The following is a 22,742-nucleotide window of genomic DNA, read 5'->3' on the forward strand; positions in this document are numbered from 1 at the left end:
GTGTGAATTTTGCTTCTTCAATATGCCGTCCTAGTGTATTAAATTTTACATGTGAATAAAATATATATTGGAATGCCTGTTCTGATACACTAATAGGGTTCAAATTAAATCTGTAGTAATTAGTAATTTCAGTATCTCAATATAAAGAGCATGACATCAAAAGGCTGGTGCAGCTGTCAGTGCTCAAAAACAAACTACAAGAATTATTTCTCTGTAGACAAACAGTACAATATACCAGAGTGGATACTTTAGTTACTAGGTCTTGAACTTTAACCTGAGTCCAACATGTTTCACATCACAGATTATTGGTGATAGTTCATAAATACACATGAAACGACCACAAACGGCTGGTTGAAATATAACTTTGACGTATTGACCTGTACATTTTAACAAGCAGTGATTGCCTTTATTAAAATCTATAACATACCAACAATATTTTCATAAAGCCATAGTTTTGTGGTGTTTTTTAATAGATCCATGTTTTGTTTTTTTAGAAAGCAAAGCAAACACTCTTCTCGTATATTCACGCGAGATTTCCCCCTGAGTTGCGGGCGCGAATTCGACGGTTGTTCCTTCCGACTGTCAGCTGTGTTGTGTGGCTGCAGCAAACGAGGTAAGCAATGACTCCAAAACCTCATCACACGAGTCCTCTCGGCTTCATTTAACGATACAAACCCGCTCACAAAATACTCAACTGCTCACTGTCCACTTAATAACTTTCCATTTAGCGTGTAGCATCATTTAGCCGGCTATGCTAGTTCTGCAACATTGCTAACCTAACGTTAACGTTAACTTACTTTTGTCAGTGTAGCCGCGGCCGCTCCTCAAGAAGTCTCACTAAAGTTGCCGAGACACGTTACCACGGGTAACAAAGCCCCCACAACCGCGATAACAGTGTTTTACATGGAGACTGAGACACGCGTTTTGTTGAATTGAAACTTCCGAAATTACAACACGACTCAATGCTAGTTTCGTGCCGTGTGTTTCCTTTCACTTTCATTTCTCCCTCATTTAAAAGTAGATTGGCAAGGATGTCGAAGAGGAAAAGTACCTCTGTTCGGGAAAGCCCCAACAAACGGGTCAGACCTGAGCAGCAGGAGGAGGATAGAGATGTTGATGCTGATGCTGATGGTGACCAGGATGGTCCTCGACTGAAACAGGTACGTGGATATAACGTTACAGTCACTGTCGTACCATGAAAATTGTAGTTTAAATGTCTATATAGAAATCTATTTTGTGCCCTTGCAGCGAAGTTGTGTATCATACTGCATATTATGTGCCATGCCTTGGAGTGAAGTGACTGACAGCAATAACCTGTGTATAGGTGAAACGTGCTGCTGATGTGCCGAGTGATGCAGGGATTGTGGAGAGCATCACGTTGAAAAACTTCATGTGCCACTCACTCCTCGGTCCGTTCACATTTGGCTCCAATGTCAACTTTGTCGTTGGCAACAATGGAAGTGAGTGAAACTACCCAACAAATGTGGTGTGCCAGTATAGAGGATTAGCATAGAATAATCAGAGAAGTCTTTGTAACCCACTCCAGAAACTAGGTTTGGCAAAAGTAGTATGTTACTTTGGCAACTGCTGACCAAAACATAATAACTTGACATGTATGTGGGAGTTTAAAATGATCATAGTTATTTATCTCTGACCAGTTTTATGTCTCAACTCTATAATGGAACTAAATTGCAGTTAAATCTTTTGTCCAAAATGAAATCCAACACAAATAATTTCGTCCAAGTGTCACATTTATCACAGAACCATGTTAACAGGATAATAAGGGATGATGATAGAAATTTGAACTTGTGAACCAAATTGAAGAATTACATGTTGTCTTTGGATTTGTTTGTGGTTGTGAAATAGTCTGTCTTCCTTCATTCTTCTCTATGGCAATTAATTTCACAACTGTTTCTATGTGTGTTCAGCAATACAACCACTGCTTGACCTCTTCTGTCAGCATTTATTTTACATGGTCATGTCAACTTAAACCTAAATAATGTATTTATGGTAACAGATTGAACTTCATCTTCATTTAGTTCTTCTGTCTGTTGCAGTGTTCACATTTTTCTTCTTTTCTTTGCACAACCTGCTTTTGCAACAGGTGGAAAGAGTGCCGTCCTGACTGCTCTCATAGTTGCTTTAGGGGGGAATGCGCAGGCCACAAACAGAGGATCGTCCCTCAAGGGTTTTGTGAAAGAGGGTGAAAGGTAAAACAATGTTTTGTATTGTATAATAGATATTCTGTTTTCATACTGTGTCAGAGATGAGCTGTAGTTGACTTTAAATTTGTTGACATTGTGGCTCTTTCCACCCAAACTCCCAACATCCTGCTGTTAAGTGTCACACATTGACTGTTCTTAGTAAAAGAGGCACTACAAATTTGCATCAGTTGTCTATGTAGAGAGGAGACTCTCTATATGCCATCATTAATATGAAATTGTGTTCATTGTTAGGCTCTAAATAGATTGAAAATGTCACTGTCCCCCCAGCTCAGCTGATGTATCGATTACCCTGCGTAACAAAGGACGGGATGCTTACAAACCTGAGGTGTATGGGGCAGCCATCATTGTGGACCTGAGAATAACACGTGAAGGGTTGAGAACTTATAAACTGAGGAGCAAAATAGGTAAAGACCCCGAAAGTTTATGGATTTCTCATATTCAGTATTTTATGGAAAGACATTTTGAGGTTGAACATCTTTAAACAGACTAGAAAATGTGTTTATTTTATTTGTTTTGCAATAAATTCTGCTAAAGAGCAACAATATGAAACGTGTAAAAGGATTACAGTTAGGATTAAAGTTTTGCAACATTTGTGTGCAACCATAACACTTTCATATGCTTCCTGTATAATTCAGTGTTAAGAATCCACAAGCTTTTTTCTCCTCTTGTAGGTCAAATTGTCTCAACCAAAAAGGAAGAGCTCCTGTGCATCTTGGATAATTTTAATATTCAGGTAAGAGCAATGTTTTCTATGGTACAATGTTGTTTAAACTTTATTACAACAAAAGGAAACCGTGTAGGATAAACATGTGTTTCTGGGTTGGTGGGAAAGAGTCACTGACACATTGTTTTCATCTAAAGGTCAACAATCCTGTGTCAGTTCTGACTCAAGAGATGAGCAAGTACTTCCTTCACTCCAAAGGAGAGGGGGACAAGTATAAGGTTTGTCTAATCATTACAGACGACCATACTGTACCTTAAAGTCAAAAACTTTTGTATTTTGTACTTCTACACTTTTTTTTTTGTAAATGTTCATTTTTGTTTTTCAGTTTTTCATGAAAGCCACACAACTGGAACAGATGAGGGAAGACTTTGTCTACATCAAAACCACCAAGCATGTCACAGAAGATAAAGTGGAGCAACATAATGAAGTAAGACTTCTAGTCTGCCACTTTAAAGAGGAACTATGCAAGTCTGGTCGCTTTTCCTCTGTTTTTCTATCCCTCTGCCTGGCCATGTGCATTTGTTTTTAACCTTTTGTTAGTAGTTCAGTAATCTAAGTAGACAGCTTGACTAGTTTTGTATGACCATGTATGTCTGATTGTTAAAGTGCTTGAAAGACTTGAAGCGGAAATATCAGGAGAAGGAGGACCGTTACAAGAGCCTGGCATCACTTGATGAAATGCACACCAAACTGGAGGAGCTGCAGAAGCAGATGGCCTGGGCTTTAGTGAGATAATTTTCTCTCATTTTTGTCTCAGTAAGTTCAGATGAGTGCATTGATTATTTAAAAGATGATTAATCTTGTCATGTGAAATGGTGCAGGTGGCAGAAATGGAGAAGGAGTTGGAGCCCATGAAGGAGAAGCTGCAATCAGACAGAAAGTCTACTAAGAAATATGATGAGAAGGTGGATGAATGGAAGGTAGGACCTCTGTAGTACTCCCCTTAAAATCAAGGGTTAAACATTGTTTTTATTTTTGAGTTGCTTTATTTAGTTTCATAGTTGACATCATGATTTGTGCATGCATATCCTTTGACCCTGTCTGTTTTTGTGTTTTCACACAGAACAAGGTGGAGGAGGCAGAGAAGAAGTACAAGCAGATTCAGGAACAGTTGGAGGGGATCACCCAGCAAGTGCAGGAGCTCCAGCCCAAATGTGCTGAGCTCAAGGCCGAAGCCCAGAGGCGTAATGCTCTTCTCAAGTCCAGTGAGGTCAGGTTCTTAAGTTGTAATATTATATAATTTTGTATCGCTTGCATTGTCTCCCTTCTTTTCATTAGCCACATGAATCTACGGCTTCAGTCCTTGCAACCATATTTGAGTAACACAATTGACATACACCTCATATTATTGAGTGATGGTGCCTACAAATTCTGTCCAAGATCCGTCTATCTCAAATTTTTCCCAAAGTGTCTGTAAGCAAATTGACGCTTGGTTTACAACTTTCTGTTCTTTATTTGTGTGTGCACTCTAGGTCACTGTCCATCGATGCAAAGCTAACCTGAGAGACCTGGAAAAGGACAACGCTCAATTATCCTCAAGGATAAATGATCTCAAGCTGAGGTATGACTTTTATTTTCTTGCGTTCCTTGCAAGCTGAAATATGTTTTCATTCTGCCTTGACGCTCCCCTCCCCAGTGCTTTTCCTCCTAATATTTGTCCTCATGTTTTGTTTTGTTTTGTTTTGTTTTATCTTTCTAGCATTAGTCAGTCAACAGGAGCAGAGAGTCAGGCCAGGATGCAGCGTACGGAGGAGATCGAGTCTGAACTGGAGAACTTGAGGCACCAGATTTCCACTCTGGGTCAGCAGATTGATCAGTATCAGAACGCCTCCAGCCGTGCCAAGGAGGAACAAGGAAAGATGAGGTAAAGAAAAGGAAACTGGACACTGAAAAAAGTCAATTGCACAAATAAGAAACCAGGGCAAGAAAATTACAGACCTGCCAACCTGTACGCATTTTGCGTAGCAGGTACGCAATTTGACATCAAAATACGCTGGTACGCTCCGCCTCATTAAACTACTCAAAAAGCTGCAGACATCTGTGAGTCGTACGCTTGTACGATTCTATGTTCTAAAGTACGCATATTGTTTGATCTCGTATTTCGCCAATTTTCAATCAAGTTGTCACCAGCCTTGTTGTCACTGCCCCGGTGCCACACGCTTCATTTTCACTCAACCACCCGCCCTCCTCCGGGCTTTAGGCTTGGGTGAAATGGCAGAGCCGCGCAACGCGGACATTTAACCATATAAATGACGGCGCTTGCGAATGTCCGTGTCACCGTGTCAGCAGACTGTTTGGTGCGTGTGTGGCTGCATTGTCACTGCTGACTAACAAGCAGCTGTTGTTGTTTAGCGCTACCTGGAGCAACAACAACAGTCGCTGCAGCTTCTACTGGGAGCGGGTCAGACGTAACGCACGTGAGACAGACACACGGACCGACCGCGCAGATGTCGCGGACATCGTTAAACTTTTCACACTAATGAAAAAAAACAACGTTTAAATTACTACAGTTATCCAGTAACATCATAAAATGCCCACCTCTGTGTGTCTTTAGGAGAGAGCATGAAGTTCTCCAGAGGTCCATTGATGCCAACAGAAGGAACCTGAAGACTATGGAGGGCAGTCGCTCCAATCGGCTTCGGCGTTTTGGAGAGCACATGCCGGCGCTCCTCACTGCCATCCAGGAAGCTCACAAAAAAGGACAGTTCAAGCACAAACCCCGAGGACCTCTGGGTAAGACTCAGTTGTGAACCCTTTGAATCACATGTATAATGCCAACCAAAAGGAGCAGCACATTTTTACATCATAAGAACATGTACTCACTTTATCCATAGATTAAAATCTGGACAGACTACACAAAACATAATCAGTAAATATTATTACAGACCTGCCAACATGTACGCATTTTGCGTACTTGTCACGCATTTTGACCTCCTAGTACGCTTGTACGATTCTATGTTCTAAAGTACGCATATTGTTTGATCTCGTATTTCGCCAATTTTCAATCAAGTTGTCACCAGCCTTGTTGTCACTGAAGATCATGCTCCGGTGCCACACAGATCTGCGCGTAAGCGGTGTGCTTTAGGCCAATCAGAACACTTCATTTTCGGGGCGGTGCGTGGCGCAGTGGTTAAGGCGGCCGCCCCATATAGAGGCTACAGTCCTCAACGCAGGCGTCCCCGGTTCGAATCCCGCGTCGGGCAGACCTTTCCTGCATGTCATTCCCCCTCTCTCTGCCTCCCCCTTTCCTGTCTATCTCTACTATGGCTATCAAATAAAGGCATTAAAAAAAAAAAGCCAAAAAATATACTTAAAAAAAAAAGAACACTTCATTTTCACTCAACCACCCACCCTCCTCCGGGCTTTGCGCCTCAGGTTTGGGTGAAATGGCAGAGCCGCGCGACGCGGACATTTGACGATATAAATGACGGTGCTTGCAAACGGCCGTGTCACCGTGTCAGCGGACTGTTTGGTGCGCGTGTGGCTGCATTGTCACTGCTGACTTCCACGCAGCTGTTGTTGTTGATGTTTAGCGCTACCTGGAGCAACAACAACAGTCGCTGCAGCTTCTGCTGAGAGCTGGGGTCACACGTAACGCACGTGAGACAGACACACGGACCGACAGCGCAGATGTCGCAGACAATGTTAAACTTTTCACACTAATGAAAAAAAACTACCGTTGTGTGACGGCAGATACAGAACCAGGTTTAAAGTTAGAGAGGGAGAAGGAGCGAGGTGAGTGAGTGAGGTGGGGGCAGACAGGCAGGAGAGGGTGGGATAAGGGGAGAGAGGCTGTTGAATGAGAAAGGCAGATAAGCTACAGTATTTTATTTTTGACCAAATGTTCTTGTTGTTGACTTATGGATAATGAAATAATTATTGTAGGCTACTGTGCTATTATAATACAGTGAAATTTTGATATCATGACATGCTTTACAATACTGCAATAAATGTCATGGGCTTGTTATTAAGGTAGCCTAATGTAGTGTTGTCACGATACCAACATTTTGGTACCGGTATCGGTACCAACATGTTTTTCGATACTTTTCGATACTTTCGGTACTTTTCCAAATAAAAAGAGAAATGTCATTATTGGCCTTATTTTAATAGAAAATCTTAGAACTATAACATATATGCATCAGTAAATAATCAGTAAATCAGTAAACAGGCACTGCTGCTGCAGGATTAAATTTCCATCTATATTAATCTGAACTCTTCCTAAATTAAAACATTAGTGGTCTGTTTAAAAATGAATATCAACTTGTTTTCTTTGCATTACTATTTGAGGTCTCAAAACACTGCATCTTTTTTTTGTTATTTTGACCAGTTGTAATTTTTGGGAGAAATTGTTATCAGTAGTTTATAGAATGAAACACAAACTTTCATTTTACACAAACACACACCTATTGTTTCCCTCACGTAGACCAAATTGATTCTGACCCCCCCCCCCCCCTCCTCCGCGTAGCGCTCCTTCGCTGTGTTCACTCACTCACAGAGAGAGAGAGAGAGAGAGAGAGAGAGCGCATGCAGCCAGTGGTGGTGCGCGGTAGAAACGAAACAGTGTGTGCATTAATTAACGAGTCTGTAGCGGCCCGTCTCTCTCTCGTGCGCGGCGCACACACACACATAAACACAGGCACAGGTGGCGCTGTAACGGTAATTTAAAAAAAGCACCTTGCTTCGTTTGTGACTCGCTCTCTCACTCGCCTCGGCTCAAATTACAATGCGGCGACTTCACGTGGCGACGTCACCGCTGCCGGCGGCGCAAAATGAAAGTACCGGTCCCATCTAAGTGCAGTATGGTACCGTTTTAAATGTGTTAGTACCCCGGTACCACTCTAGTACCGGTATACCGAACAACCCTAGCCTAATGTCATATTATGATATTATGACATCCCTAGCAAAGCATAAAGAGTAGAAAAGTAGTTGAATGATATAGTTAATCTACAGTAAAATAGAACGTGGTTGTTGAAGAAATAGAGCATTTTCTAAACAAATGTTCAGGCTCTACTTTCTGTAGTAACGGCGAGCGGTACGAGTTCAAACAGGGAGATATTCTGATAATGTTATATGTAGCGTCTCTAGTTTCTATTCTGGTTTCAAAGAGAAAAAACAATCAGAAGCCAATTTATGTAGTTTTGTAAATATTTCAGCATAAATAAATAAAACATTGTCTGATATAAAGTGAAAATTTCAACAAAATTTCTGTGGGAAGCTGAGCAATGTCAGACCCTTGTTAAAGAATATGTTATTGTGTCTTTCTGAAAGTGGCAAATGCACTCCTAACTGCTTTTAACACTTCTTTCCACAGGTTACCTTATCAGCCCCAAAGACCCGGAGCTAGCCTTGGCTATAGAGATTTGTCTTAAAGGCCAGCTGCAGGCCTTTACCTGTGACAACCATCAGGATGAGAGGGTACTGCAGGGCCTCATGGCCAGAGTGTTCCCAGGTGGCCGTAGACCGGCCATCATTACCAGCCAGTTCCTCCCAAACGTCCATGATACACGAAAAAGGTGAGGACGTATACATTATTCACAGATACATTTACTTAAAAGTTAAGTTGTGAGTTGCCTAGAAACACACACACTCCACACCACACTGACGATGCATTTTCACTGTAGTCAACTTTACACATCTTTCTCACAACTATGACAGACCTCTTAGAAAAATACCACAGCCATATTTGTAGCTGTGTCTCCAATGTGTTTTAAAAACCCACATTGCAGCACAGAAACTTATGCTGGTTTGAGAAATGTTGGGAACGTGTTAAAATGCACACGTTTGAAATGTTACTTTAACAGTGCAAGAATATTGTGTGGAGTTGTAATCAAGTAATCTATGTCTGTTCTGTTTGTTGTCAGAGCTGTGAATCATCCCGACTACCCCTCCGTGCTTCAAGCTCTAGAGATCGAGGATCCAGTTGTGGCCAACTGCCTGATTGATCAAAGGAGTATAGAGAGCATTCTGCTCATTAAGGTAACACACACGGTTTCCTGTATGATAATCAACCAGTAACTGTTTTTATAGGTCTCTAACTTAATCCATGGTCGGATCTTGTCCTTTATATAATCCCTTTAATCAAACCGCATAAAACTTGGCCTCACATCTATGACAGCAGAGGTTGAGACATGTATCAGCAGTGTTTTCATTTTTAGTGCTCTGAGAGTGTTTTGTCTTGTGTTTGTGTGCAGAATTTCAAAGAGGCACGCAGAGTGATGCAGGGCAGAAACCCTCCTCAGAACTGTATCCAGGCATACTCCAAGGACGGAGACCAGATCTTCACTAACCGCAATTACACTGCTGAGCAGACCAGAGCTAACTACCTCACGGGAGATGTCGAGGAGGAGATCAGGTGTGTGTTTGTTTGTAAAGTCAGACTTTTATTACTCCACTCCTAGATACATCTGGTCACCACCAGGGCCATCTCCTCCTGACTTAGTGGTGTTGGAATGTCTGATGGAAGAAATCATTAGTGTATCTTGAAACAATAAAACAGTAAACAAATGAATAAATATATCACAAAAGTGGTTGTGTAAGTATTTCCTCTTGTGTTCTATGAACTTTCTCCGTCTCTTTCCCTTCCCAGGCATTTGCAGAGGGAGATGGAGAACCAGGTAGCTCAGGCAAACCGCTTCCAGCAACAGAGGAAAAGATTAGATGACGACATCAAACAGAATGATGGGCTGCTGAGAAGAGCTCACATAGAGCAGAAGAACACCAAAGTAACCTTTTTTTTTACCTCTCATGATCAGACTTCTTCTCTTTCTGAACTCAGGGTTTGAAATTTTGATATTGTTTTTTTTTGTTGTTGTTGTTTTTTATTGATTTAGGACAAGGCCACAAAACTACAGCTGGAGCTGACAGACCTGCAGAATGTGGAGGAGCCTCAGTCAGAGGACCTCAGGCCCCTGGTTTGTACAGAACACGTCATTGCAGCGTACTGTCAAAATATTATCTTAAAAAAGTGTCAGCAGTTGTAATTTGTCGCCGTCACCATTCTACCACAGGAGGAGGATCTTCAGGAGATTGTTGCGAAGATTTCCTCAAAGCGTGCAGAATGTGAAGAGGCGCGACTTCAGGCGGCCGACCTCAAGGCCGCATATGAGAAGGCAGAGCGGGAGTACAAGCAGCACAAGGAGCAGATCAACACTGTCGCTGAGGAAGCAGACTCCATCAAGGTACTGAAATACCTGAGGAATAGTGTGTCAAGACAGACCCAGATTGGCACCTGGAGATTTTGTGCTCATTGTGGAATTCACAAAAACTAACTTTTTTCAGCCAACATACTCTCAGCCTTTAATTTCAAAGGTGTGAGTGAAGCAGTTGAGGCAGTTAGATGAAACCAATACGGACAATAATCTGAAGGTTTCAAACATTGATAACATTTCTTAGAACTGTTTCACAGTCAGCGTCTTCAATCAGCACATCCTTACTTTGTTTCCTTAAACTGGCTTAAGGCTTTTGCTTTGCAGAAGCTGCAAAAAGCTTCCTCTCAGTTTCCAGAAACTAATGAACTAAACTGTAAAAAAAAAAAAAAAAAAAAAAAGTCTTATACGTTAGAAGATGTCAAATCTGAGTTGTGGAAGATATGACTGCAGCCCAGTCATTTGGTGATTATTCTCATCAGAGCCTCATCACATCAATGTGTTGACTTGTTTTTTGCTCATCCCACTACAGGAGGAGCTAAGTGAAGCTGACCGGGATGTGGGGAAGTGCAAGCATCACAAGAAACACTACGAAGAGAAGCGCAGCTCCCATCTGCGCAACATCCAGACCCTTGAAGCCAGCCTCCAAGGCAAGGAGCAGGAACTTCAGGTATGACTTATGTGGACGCATGGCATAGATTTTTCGCCTTGTATTTTTTTTCCAACATAAATTTTTGTGTCAGAGATCGATGGTTTGCTTTGCTCTCTGGTTCAGGCGTCCGTGTCAAAGGCTACAGAGATCTGTCCTGAGCGCGTGGACGTGCGTCGGACAGCCAGGAGTCTTGACAGCGAGATCAGCCGTCTCAAGGTTAAGATCACTACCCAGCAGGGGCAACAGGGAGACCGTGAGGAGATTGTGAGGTATGTTATCTCAACTCCTGTGCCAAATGACAGTTAAATCACTGAGTTTTCCCTCTTCAATGCTACAGTGAAACAATGCCGGGGTTTTTTTGTTTGTTTTTTGAGGGGCAAATTTCAACACAGCCACTACAACAAACTTCAGTTGATTCTTCTAAACATATCAAATATCCTCTCTCTGAACTTTCCTTTCCACATTTAGGCAGTACCATGAGGCTCTGGAGAACTACAAAAACCTCACACAGCAAGTGAAGAACCTCAACACCTTCATGAAAAGCCTTGACAGCGTTATGAACGAAAGACTCAAGGTTTATAATGAGCTCAGGAGGCAAGTTGTCAAATCCCATTGACCCATTGACTGCAGACACAGTCCCCCTCCCTTTTGTTTATTCTGTTTTTCCTTTTTCCTTGCCTCTTTTGTCCATTTGATCCCTTCTATCTGCATCTCTCAATGTCTTAGGTTTCTGTCAGCCCGCTGTAAATACTACTTTGACAGCATGCTGGCCCAGAGAGGCTACACTGGAAGTATGACCTTTGACCACAAGAATGAAACCCTTTCCATCACAGTAAGAGGAACATTTGTTTCATCAGTCAATTTCCCTCCAAAAATGAAATTTTTCTAGTTGGATTGTGTAACAATAGTCAACTCTAAGCCACACGGGTTCTGTTTTCATAATACATATTTTCGGGTTGAGTTCAAAACAACTTGTGACCTGGACAGCGAGAGGCAGCTGGTGGAAAACAGACCAAACGATGTAGCAGCAGCACAATTAAAATCTAATTAGAGCATGTTGTACTATTTCTTAAATTATCATGACTCTAAGTTAAGAAATGAGACATGACAGCCACAGCTTTTTACCAGGTGGTGTAGTATGAAATGCTGACAACAAAGCCTTTCTGTTCAGAATCTGACTTCTCATCCACTGCTGTGTAGGTGCAGCCAGGCCAAGGAAACAAGGCCCACTTGAGCGACATGCGCACTCTGTCCGGAGGCGAGCGCTCCTTCTCCACTGTCTGCTTTGTGCTCTCCCTTTGGGCCATCACGGAGGCGCCATTCCGCTGCCTTGACGAGTTCGATGTTTACATGGTAATCTGAGACTGTTTTTATTGGTATTGTTGAGTCTGTCTGGTTTTGAATCGCCTAAACAGTGAAGTGCAATTATCTCTTCAAGGGAGGGGGGAAGTTGGGAGTTCATACTCAAGGTCCTTGACAGTTGAGGAACTGTTGTCTCGATGTGTGTAGCCTCACGTAGCAAAACATAACATTAATCTTTGGGTTTGTTTTTCTTTAATTAGGATATGGTGAACAGGAGGATTTCAATGGACATGATGCTGAAGGTGGCTGTTGCTCAACGCCGAAGACAATTCATTTTCCTCACCCCACAGACCATGTATGTAATCACTGATACATTGCTTTGTTTATACATTTGTATATTTTAGCAGTTTTACCACCCAGACACTTGATTTATTGATGTACCGGCTGTATATTAACTTAGTAAATGAGCAATGCAAGACTAATCTGTTTAGCAATAATTGATAATACATTTTATGTCCACAGCTTGGTTCCCTCTTAACCTCGCTCTTATCTTTTGTTGTTTTTGTTTTTCAGTAATCTTCCCGTGAGCAAAATCATCCGCATCCTGCGACTGAAAGATCCCGACCGCGGCCAGAACGACCGTCAGGACGAGGACCAGTAGGATTTCTTGCTCAGTTCAACCTCAAATGAGGTGATGAGACCACCCCAAGTGCTAAGACCCTCCATGAGTGTGATACCAGGACAGGCCAGAGCTGGGAGGGAGGGTCCACTTCTGTATGACTGTTCAGAATAACTTTTGCTGTGTTTCAGAAGCAGCGTATTAAATGTGTTGCACAGTACCATTAAATATGTTTTAGAGGTTTGTACAGTGGGGGAGTATTTTTATATCCCTTTTGTCAAAATAATTTAAATGGCTTAAATGAGAATTGTAATATTCATTTAATGTTATCCATTAAAAATACTTGTTCATAGACGCATGTTTGAGGGGTTTTTATGCATGGAAATATATTTCAAGATGAATGCCAAATTGTGTTTGGGAGTTTTTCTTATTTTGACCTAAAATGAATTCCAGTCAGCTATCTAATATTATCTTAGGATAAAATTTAAAAGGAAAGATATGCATCATAGTTAAGTGTATCTATTATACATTTGTTTCAGTGAAAAGTGGTTAAGTGCTAAAGTTGAAGGCAACTGGACTTCTTTAGATTCTTGAAATCTAAGAAATCCTGTTGCCTTCAACTTCAGCACTTAACAGGCTCTTCACGTTGTTCCTCAGCTCTACTTAATCAATGAACCAGTAGGACTTCAATAGACATTTAAATCATTACCCGCACATTATTTCCTAGTCCTTTACTCTCTGAAGTAGGATCAGTTGACTATGAACCAACCAGTCCTGTTTATTAAGTCCATAAGAACCTAATTAAACCTTTGCTTAACTTCAAAAGTAACAAGTAACATTTTGTTGACCCATATTCATACCTATGCAGAGCTGAGATTTTGTGCCATTTTAATATCCATTGAAAAATCCACTGAACCTTAACAGGGAAAAAAAAGGAGTTTGGAGGACTTTGTCCCTGATCACGTACAAGTGGAGTGGAGATAATTAAGTAGTTGTTATGAACAGTAAAGAATAATGACAGCAAAACTTGTTTCAATGTTGAGTATCTGAATTTGTCTTGAAGGTGAACTTGAAAAATTTTGAACATATTCTTCCATTCAAAAATGTCCCTGTTTATGGGGCTGATTGCTTGCCCTGCTTTAATCAAACTTGCAGGTTTTTCCAAGAGCGTCATCCAAACCACTTCACATTTATCACTGCATGAAGAGAATCAGTTCCTGAAGCTTTCTTGAGAACCCCTCATTCAAAAAACTTGGACAGTCCACACTGCATGTCTTGGGATGCGTACATTGCACCTGCAAAGTTTTGGAAAACTCAGATAAACAGTGGTTGAGAAAATCAATAAACAGAGACAGAAGTTATTTTGATAACAGTTGGATAAAAGCCTATCTGATTTAAACCTGCATAGAAACATTCAACCGGAAAGGCTGAGACCTATTGAGGTCAGTTTATTGAGGAGGAAGGATTTGCACCTTTAAGGGCCCTGTGCCAAATCTCCCACACGAGGCGGTCCACTGGAATGCACTTCCACTCATGCACATAATGTCTGTTGACAACATACCTAACCTCCTGAGGAAAGTGGTACTTTTTCATTACATCCCTGAGAACTCCAACAAGCAGCTATCATGAAGCCTAAATCTCTCTCATCAAGGTTGTTTAACAGAAATGTAGCATCAGGTGAGGCTTTGAATATAGGAGCAGCAAAGTACCAGCGACATGTGGACTGCGTGGATCCCCCAGAGACCGAGGACAACTCTGCCTACAACGCTAACCAGCCAGTGGCAGGCAACAACAGACAGAATGAGAAGAGCCACAGAGAAATACACTTTGCCTTTCTGTCAGAGAGGTATGAGCCTCTGACAGATGACGAGGCACAAGCCAAGACGGAGGAAGAGAAGAAGAAAAGGAAGAAGGAAAAATACAAAAAGGTGAAGAAGGTTGGTGTTCCCTTCAAATACTTTCAAATTTCTCTTGACTATCAATAATTATAAACTTGCAAGTACATTGTTTGCATTCTAGTGGCATAGATATTGCCGTATAAAGATCCATCATCTCCTGCTCCTTTGTATTTTCTTTATAGCTTCAACCTGGGTAAGTTAACAATTGTCTTTGATATGACAGTAATCAGCCCTAAATTGTTCTAAAAGGTTCTTAATTATTGGGGAAACTGTTAAAAAACAAACTCTGAGATAAATGAATCCCAGTTGTCACCTTCCTGCTGTAAATTATCCTGAAAAATGTGATTTGCTGCTGTGGTTCTGCGGTTTGTGCTCCAACTGCATAATCATCCCAATTTTCCCATAAAGTTCAGGCTCAGGTTTCTGATTATTGAGGTAATTACTCGTCAAAAACAATATTTTGACCACTGAATTGTTGACAGTTTTAGAATTCAAAGAACTCTAAAAGGTCATAAATGTCAAATTACACATGATCATCTTTTGTCACAGTCCCCATCCCAATTATCAAAAGATTTTACAGCTGTGGTCTCTTTTGCAACCAGCTTTTGGTGGTCTATCCTCTGGGTTCATGTTAACCCAGCAGGACTAAAGTCAGTGATTCATGACAATTAGTGCAAGGGGAGGCAGAGAAATTGCTGTTCAAAGGTGCTGTCCAATTTCCTTATGTGTCCTTCCTCTTCCCTGCACCAATCACTTTACATTGCTCATCTCTCAATCAGCTTTACCAATCAACTTCTTCTCTTGATCAAGGGAAAATAACAATACAGTCCTGAAGAGTGGTGAATCCTCTGAGAAAAACATGAGTCTGTTTACGGCACAGTTTCTGTAATAACCCAGTCACGCATGTGATTGATAAGGAAACTGTGTTTGTGTGGAACCATAAGAGAATCTTTATCAGTTTATCAGATTTCCATTTGAAAACACGTGCTGAAAACAAATCATAAATAAATCTCAGGTCAGGCTAATTATTAGCTATATTTAGATTATTTTTACATTTAATAGTTTGGTTTTCAACTCAACTGCCAAACTGATGCATATCCACATAGGGGTATAGAAATAATATTCAGTTCCACTGTTGAGTCATACGAGCAGATACAAGAAGTGGGATTTTACAGAAAATAAAAGTGGAGAATAGTTTCATTATTGAGTTTGACATGTTGAATATTTAGTGAATATAATCTTGAAAATACAGTGCTAAATTCTGAGTAAGATTTCAAGTTTTTGACTTAAGATTGATTAAACTTGTCTCTCTCCTTGCAGTTCATTTGCTGGTAAGTTGAAATATGTACTGTAGTTGTATTGTTTTTTTTGTTTTTTGTTTTTTGTTGGCGTCAATCAGCCTTATTGAATGATACACTGCAGACACTGTTAATTATAGGGAAACTAGGAAGCTAGTGGGCCAAAGAATCATCTCTAAACTGCTGATTCCATTTTCAAAAATTATTCCAGATACAAAGTTTTATCTCAAATGATCAAGAGACATTCCCAGAAGTTAATAATCATCACAGGGTTATTACTGTCACAAGCAATTGGATCACTCTGCTTACCGGATGAAATGCTTTATAACCCATGCACACGTGAGATTTACAAGGAAATGGCTCCTGGAATGTGACCTTAAACAACATCACTACAGCTTGTTTATCATTGACTGGGTATTTGTGTTTATACTGGACATTACCAGACTCTCATCAGTCACTTGTGTCCTACATGAGTCAATGAAAACCAAAAAGCCAAAAGAATCAAATCATAAAAGAGCGCAAGCGACTATTTGACACTTGAATGTTCAAGTTTATTCTTGACTCTGGATTAGGTCCACTTACTATTCAGTTATATAATGTGTCCTGTTTCAAGTTATAGTCAGTTTTAAGTGATTAAGTGGTGAGCAGAGTCATATTCACATGCTGCACGGAGGAAGTTGGATTGTTTCTGCTTTATTTGTCTTGAACACCTAACTTCCGTTATCCGCTTCAGACGGACAGCCCTTTCCTGTTCAGAGACCACAAGAGACAATAGTGTTCACGGGACTCTTTATTTACATCTTGAGGTCACAGACAGACTGTGCCTCTCTCCCCTGCTGTGCCATTGTTCTAAAACGATGAGATACATTGGCTTCACTTTTAGCTGATTTGAACATATTCCATCTAAGATCATGTCATGACTCCTAAAAAATAATGAATTAATTGTCCATTCTGTTGAAATCACTGGAAATGTTTTGGTGTAGTATTCATCACCTGAATATTTACATTCTGATTCTGAAGACATAAGCATTTGGTGCAAAACAAAGTTTGTGATTCAGTTTTAATCCCTGTTAGAGTAATTCGGATCCTCCTTTAAGTGACCTAACAGATTTGAATTGATTACTATTGAATTTTACAGAGCTCATAATTAATCTAAAATTGTTTATTTGTCTTTCAGAATGTGGGAAAAGCGCTGCGCTCCACTTGGAAGTGTTTAATGCTTGGGCTTTACCATTTTGCCCTCGGCTATTCCACCCCAATCACAGTGGCAGCAACTTTTGTCCCTGACTTTCACCCAGGCAGAAACAGGCCCTGAGCTGATCCGCACAACCTCCCCCACGTTCCTTACACTGTACAGAAGGACACTGGCCGAAGCCTTTTGATATTCCTAATGTTTGTGTATTTGAAATTACATATTTTTTTACATGTCTCAACATGATCTGATCAATAATGTACTCATATGTTGATTTTGATTATTTGATTATATTGCTAAGATATAGGCCTACATTTGTAAAATAAATAAATAAAAACCTTTTCACAGCAGATATTTTGACTCACCATAGTAGGAAAATGACAGATGGATGATTCTGTTCAATTAAACAGTTTGATTGATTTTATTATACACCTGGGTTCTGCTGTGATACGTTTAAGTGTCTTCTGTGAAAAAGACATATTGCTAGTCTTATTAATTGCTGAAATTAGCAGCAGAGGCTGTACATTTGCTTTTTGCATTGACCTAATATTTAGACCTTTTCCCTCAATGAGACATTGTTCATGCACTAATCAAGCTGTAGACAAAGAAAAACACATGTATTTTTTTATTTTCTATTTTTTTAAGAAGCATCTAGATGTGTACAAGTATGTGTTAATGTGGCACCAAGATGGATTATGTAAATTGTATGGTTGAGTATTTACTGTAGCTGCAGATGAAGTGAATCAAGACGGATACTGTTCAAAGGACTTTAAAGCAGGAAAGGCTTAGGATTGGAAGTGATCATCAGTGAAGCACCAAGGCTGACAGGATGTGGACACACACAGGGAGAGACAAACCAGGCCACCCTCCTGCTCCTCCCCTCAGAGTGGAGCAACTGAACTGATCTCATCTCATGAGTATTTTTCAATTCTCAAACTGTCAAAACAAGGCAGTCAGATGAACAACAGACTTCTAATGACTGGATAATGATGATTATGGTTAAATTGCCATGGACTGCATTTTAAGGAGGTTTTCTGTTCAGATTATAAATAGTGTTGTGGTCCCAAAGTTGAGTGTTTTTACATCTGAGAGCTTATGGTGAGTGGTAAAGATTTTGCTTGTCATGATATCAATAAGTTGGAGTGGAAAGATTTCAAATTGATACGGATCACAGGTGTGATTGTTGTGGATTGGACAAAGGAAGAATCACCCACTCGTGTTTTGGAGATGTAGCTAATGTTTAGAGATAGACATCTTGAATTGTTATATAATGTATGAAAAATCTTTATTGTTGTTGTATTTTTAATAACAACATACAAAGATAGAAGACTACTGTGACTTCATGTAAAATTCCATATTAAAAAAGTAAAATAGTGAAATTCTGAGCATTTTTTTGTGAAAAGTAGCCTACCTGTAAAATTAATGGTAAAATTTAGTTTTATAACCGTTTATCTGATATTTATGTTATAGCCTACTGTAGCCTATATCATTTTTTTTATAGGCTATTATTATACATAGGCTACCCAAAGAAACCAAAAAACAAACGAAATATATACATCTATTTACACAATTGAATTGAAAATAGGGGTTATCTTTTCAAATAATCATACAGACGTTTTAAGTGATTTGTAAATGTATAATGTTTTATAGCTTTCCGTCTTTCATACCATGTAACTAGTGTTTGAATGAAGTGCAGAGTGAAAAGTATGACGAGCCTCCTTGTGACGTAGTTAGACTGCGACAGAGAAGCTACAGTACTTCCGCAGTCTTGTTTACCTGAGAGCAGAAACAGCAGCAGCCAGTGGTCAGCCACACTCAGCTCAGTGTTTTATTAAAAAATGACGGACACGAAAGCAGAAAATATTAGCTCAATCCCTATCGACGGCTTCAGCAACTTAAGAATCACGTCGATATGGACGTTTCTAATGTCTGTAAGTAGAGAGTTTATCCATGGCGCTAGCGTTAGCTCTCACGACTAGCATCGACTCCCTTTAGTTTTTAGAGGAGTGGGCGTCTGTAACGTTTTCTTTCTTTTATTTATTTAATTTTAGTATCAGTAAACAGCAGCAACAACTAACTGTGACGGTCCTTTTTTCTTTTCTGTCTGTAGGTGCAGTGGTCCGAGCCTTGGCTCATTGGGCTGTTGGTGTTTCATGTGGTTTGTTTGTTTGTGACGGTGGTGACCTGCAGGTTTTACAGAGCTCAGATCTGTCACTTCCTGCTCATGGGTATGTATGTCAATTAAATTTTATTTTATTTAAAAGGGACAGTGAACGGCTCAAACATAAATGTCACAATGTAATGCACTGAACCAGATAATAGCTACAAGATAGGCATCTGTAGTCCCTTGGGATTCACACACACACTGTAGAATAGCAGCACTCACTCTTCATCTGCAGTTTTCATGTTGACATGGCAACCTATGTGCCATGCATACAATTGTTGCATATTGTTTTTCTTGTCTCTTGTCTTGTCCTTACAGTATAGAAATGTATGTATTAGGCATGGGCATTTCGAGTAATTTCTAACCAAGTAACCTACGGTGACCTGGTCTTACTTGAGTAACCGATTACTTTAACAATGGCAGGATTATGTAGTTTGATCCGACGCTAGACTGTGCTCTACCATTTTTTTAAATCCTAGGTTAACCGGGTAATAATTCGTAGCAGATCGGGTAATAGCTAGGGGATCCATAGATTAGTGATTTAATTGTACTCTGCACAATTAGAAAACTACATGCTGTGTGTTCGCCCTAGACCAGAGTGCATACAAGAAATGTTTGTACAAATCAATTAATTTGAATGGGGTTATTCTCTTGGGCCTGTGCTTTTTAAAGAGGCCTATCAGAAAAAACACAGAACCATTGAAAACACTGTATTTTATTTTATGGCAGAGACTTGACAAATAGGAATGAGGTTGAAATTATAAAGCCTATGAAGATTTAATTATCCCAGATAATTATCTTATTAATTATCCCAGAATATTAACTGTGTATTAGTTGATTAGTTTATTATGTTATTACCAACAATGGGCAGGAAAAATGCAGATGAATCTCAAAACTCAATAATAGCATCCTTTATATCTTGTTTGTCTTTGTCACCACAAGAGCCAATAAATAGCTGTAAATGAGGCCTGATGCTAACATGACCAGTGCAAAAACCCAAGAGACCATTGAAACGCTGTATTGTTATTGATGTGTCTATGTCCTGACTTCTGAGTGTTCACAAACTGATAAAATGTCTTTTTACAGTTGGCCTGGTGTATAGCGCTGAATATCTGAATGAACTGGCAGCTATGAACTGGAGGTAAGGTCGTTTTTTCACCGGTATTTTAGGTGTAATGTAGAGAATAATGTGTTTTGAAGCTGTGCTGGCTTTGTGCATAAATTCAGCATGCTGTAGTGGACAAATATACAGTAACTTTTCTTTCTGTTTGTTGTTTGTTGGTTTTTTTTAGGTCTTTTTCTGATTTCCAGTACTTCGACTCTAAGGGCATGTTCATATCTCTGGTTTTCTCCATTCCTCTTCTGTGTAACACAATCATCATTGTGGTAAGTTGTACTGTTTATGTTTCATCTTGTCAGATCAAAACAAATACTATAAGCAGTCTTCAGCAGCAGATGTGCCTCAGATAACATAATCACATGTCTGTTTGTGTGTGTTACATAATCATAGATGGTGTGGGTGTACAGGACCTTTTCCACTATGACCGAGCTGAAGACCCTCCAGTTGAAGCGAAAGGCCCGCAAAGAGAAGAAACAGTGAGAGTGACTGGTCTCCCCCTCCTTTTGTCTGTAAATGGGCTCCGCTGAGAGGAGCTTGGAGTCTCTCCCTCGCTTATCCTGGAGTTTGGAGAGGAAAAGCAGATTCTTTCTTGAGACTGCAAAAAGGATTGTCCGTTGATATCAGGACTGGATGTGTGTCTCTGGTGACGACAGTTGGATGTTGGATGGTGCTGCTGAATGTTGTGCACACTATTAGGTTTTATGAGGACCAAAGGACAGATACTGTTTTGTATTTAAAGTTGTTTTAAAGCAAGTTAAGATGTACAAGAAAAGATAAAGTCATTTTTGAATTACTTTTATGTGACTGGTCATTTTAATACCGGGCGGGACTATTAGTAATGCAAAGTAGGTTGTCATTGAGCCATGGAGCAACTACTAAAATTCACATAGACTAGGCTGAACTGGTTTAACAGCTTCCTGGGATGGTTGAAGTGATGATACTTGAACAACCTCTTTGTTGAAGGCTAGTTTGACCACTTCACTCACCTCTCCCAGGAGACACAGCAGTTACACTCAGCATATTATCAGGGAAAGTTGACATTTTACAAATGATAATCCATCTCTGGATGTGCAGCAGCACATTTCACTGAAGGTATGTGTAGGAGATTTCCTCCATCACAGCAGCTGCTCTTGTGACTAAGGTCACATTTTGGGATTATGGTTTAAACTATTCAAAATGAAGAGATGTATGAGGACCAAGGGTCATCCACAGAGCTTTTTTGACATTTCGTTTAACTAACTTTTTGAACGGGTAAACGTTTAAGAAAGCAAAAAAAATGTATTAAAGTATATAACACAACAGGTAGGAACATGCACCAATTGGTAATATGCACTGAAACAAGTCACAAAGTAGGTCTGAAAGTGTCATGTTCAGTCACCTGACATTTTAAAGAATGGTCTCATTTCAAAAAGTGCACAATACCAAGTGTTTGTCTTTTCCCACTTGTTAGTACACCACTAGAGGGCAGTAGAGATTAAATGACATGAGATCAGCAAAAGGATATGCACTCTGGGAGACTTTCGTCAAGTTTTTTAAAATGTTTTAATCCATTTTAAAACCTTTTTCAAATCTCTATAGAGAGTTGACAGGATGTGTTGCTGCAACCTTACAGTTTTTTATTTTTTGATTTTCTTTGTATCACCTTTTACTTGTTTTCCCAGATGCATTTGATCAATGTTGGTATGCTTTGCCTGTATCCATCTGTCAGGACTCGTTAAGTTTGGACATGAGTGATTCAATAGCGGTCATGTTTGGTTATTTAAGGAGACCGGAAGGAAGATAGATGGGTGTGTTATATTGGTGGAAGTGATGATGGTAAGTGTGTGTGGGTGGACGAGGGTGTAGGTTGGACAAGGCTCCATCTCTTAGGGAGGAAGCTCGGCGAGAAGAACTGATCACGTCTGAAGAGAATAAGCATTAGAGCATTAGAGGCATTTGGGGTTGCACTGTGACCTCTCTTTGGTGAACAAGTGCAGGTGTTACGCACACACACGCTGAACACAACGCAGTTGCTGCAACCAGTTCAGCTTCTCTAGACATGAGTCATGTCTAAATGAAAGCTCAAGTTCAAGAGGGTCATTTTTCAAAAAATTTGAACGGATGCTATCCTCCGTTTAAATCTTCGGGTCTGATTGGTGCGGACGTTGCAGCCAAATTCACCAGTTCATGTATCTTGGATATGGCTGCTTTCCCTGTGTTTGTCATGCAGTAACAGCACATTGCACAACACACAGTCAGCTGCAGTCCTGTGGGTGAAAACACTTTGGATAAAAGAAACACCACCTGTCAGAATAGAGGTCTTATAAGATGACCATAGTACTCAAGCTGCAAGGTGGGGAACAGTGTACGTGACAAAAACGAGACAACACTGATTAATGAAAGTCAACCCTGACCTCTGCTGAA

General features: G+C 40.2%; 3 protein-coding genes across 4 annotated transcripts; all 3 read left to right on the forward strand.

Annotated features, from left to right (window-relative positions):
* The first annotated feature begins 567 nt into the window (after positions 1-567).
* LOC146961751 (structural maintenance of chromosomes protein 6) lies at positions 568-13,022 on the forward strand. 2 transcript variants are annotated; one of them, XM_085770415.1, is made up of 27 exons: positions 568-613; positions 1,019-1,160; positions 1,325-1,460; positions 2,105-2,210; positions 2,493-2,629; positions 2,897-2,958; positions 3,087-3,167; positions 3,275-3,376; positions 3,556-3,675; positions 3,771-3,869; positions 4,013-4,159; positions 4,422-4,510; positions 4,649-4,813; positions 5,504-5,682; positions 8,261-8,462; positions 8,811-8,925; positions 9,141-9,301; positions 9,536-9,671; positions 9,780-9,860; positions 9,957-10,127; positions 10,627-10,764; positions 10,870-11,015; positions 11,215-11,340; positions 11,473-11,578; positions 11,947-12,099; positions 12,309-12,403; positions 12,622-13,022. In XM_085770415.1, exons 2-27 carry the CDS (start codon positions 1,032-1,034, stop codon positions 12,707-12,709), a joined length of 3,270 nt encoding a protein of 1,089 aa, XP_085626541.1. In that variant the 5' UTR covers positions 568-613; positions 1,019-1,031; the 3' UTR covers positions 12,710-13,022. The 2 variants fall into 2 exon arrangements, with proteins under 2 accessions (XP_085626541.1, XP_085626542.1); XM_085770416.1 differs by having other exon boundaries at positions 1,022-1,160.
* A 1,132-nt stretch (positions 13,023-14,154) lies between these two features.
* LOC146961752 (uncharacterized) lies at positions 14,155-17,324 on the forward strand. The gene is made up of 2 exons (XM_085771162.1): positions 14,155-14,604; positions 17,041-17,324. The coding sequence occupies exons 1-2, from the start codon at positions 14,293-14,295 to the stop codon at positions 17,176-17,178; spliced, it is 450 nt and encodes a 149-aa protein (XP_085627288.1). The 5' UTR covers positions 14,155-14,292; the 3' UTR covers positions 17,179-17,324.
* Positions 17,325-18,816: 1,492 nt separating this feature from the next.
* On the forward strand, positions 18,817-21,133 carry tmem18 (transmembrane protein 18). Its single transcript, XM_085770463.1, has 5 exons — positions 18,817-18,986; positions 19,166-19,283; positions 20,306-20,360; positions 20,512-20,605; positions 20,730-21,133. Exons 1-5 carry the CDS (start codon positions 18,894-18,896, stop codon positions 20,817-20,819), a joined length of 450 nt encoding a protein of 149 aa, XP_085626589.1. The 5' UTR covers positions 18,817-18,893; the 3' UTR covers positions 20,820-21,133.
* The last annotated feature ends 1,609 nt before the right edge of the window (positions 21,134-22,742 follow it).

Source organism: Trachurus japonicus, chromosome 24, assembly GCF_045865225.1.
Source record: "Trachurus japonicus isolate A0001 chromosome 24, Traja_1.0".
Taxonomy (NCBI): domain Eukaryota; kingdom Metazoa; phylum Chordata; class Actinopteri; order Carangiformes; family Carangidae; genus Trachurus; species Trachurus japonicus.

Excerpts from the sequence above, each read along its gene's own strand:
- LOC146961752 (XM_085771162.1), top strand. The coding sequence starts at position 14,293 with ATGAAGCCTAAATCTCTCTCATCAAGGTTGTTTAACAGAAATGTAGCA. Across the intron at positions 14,605-17,040 it reads AATACAAAAAGGTGAAGAAG|AATGTGGGAAAAGCGCTGCG; the intron begins GTTGGTGTTCCC and ends TTTGTCTTTCAG.
- tmem18 (XM_085770463.1), top strand. The coding sequence starts at position 18,894 with ATGACGGACACGAAAGCAGAAAATATTAGCTCAATCCCTATCGACGGC. Across the intron at positions 18,987-19,165 it reads TATGGACGTTTCTAATGTCT|GTGCAGTGGTCCGAGCCTTG; the intron begins GTAAGTAGAGAG and ends TTCTGTCTGTAG. Across the intron at positions 20,361-20,511 it reads CTGGCAGCTATGAACTGGAG|GTCTTTTTCTGATTTCCAGT; the intron begins GTAAGGTCGTTT and ends GGTTTTTTTTAG.
- LOC146961751 (XM_085770415.1), top strand. The coding sequence starts at position 1,032 with ATGTCGAAGAGGAAAAGTACCTCTGTTCGGGAAAGCCCCAACAAACGG. Across the intron at positions 8,926-9,140 it reads AGAGCATTCTGCTCATTAAG|AATTTCAAAGAGGCACGCAG; the intron begins GTAACACACACG and ends GTTTGTGTGCAG. Across the intron at positions 9,302-9,535 it reads GATGTCGAGGAGGAGATCAG|GCATTTGCAGAGGGAGATGG; the intron begins GTGTGTGTTTGT and ends TTCCCTTCCCAG.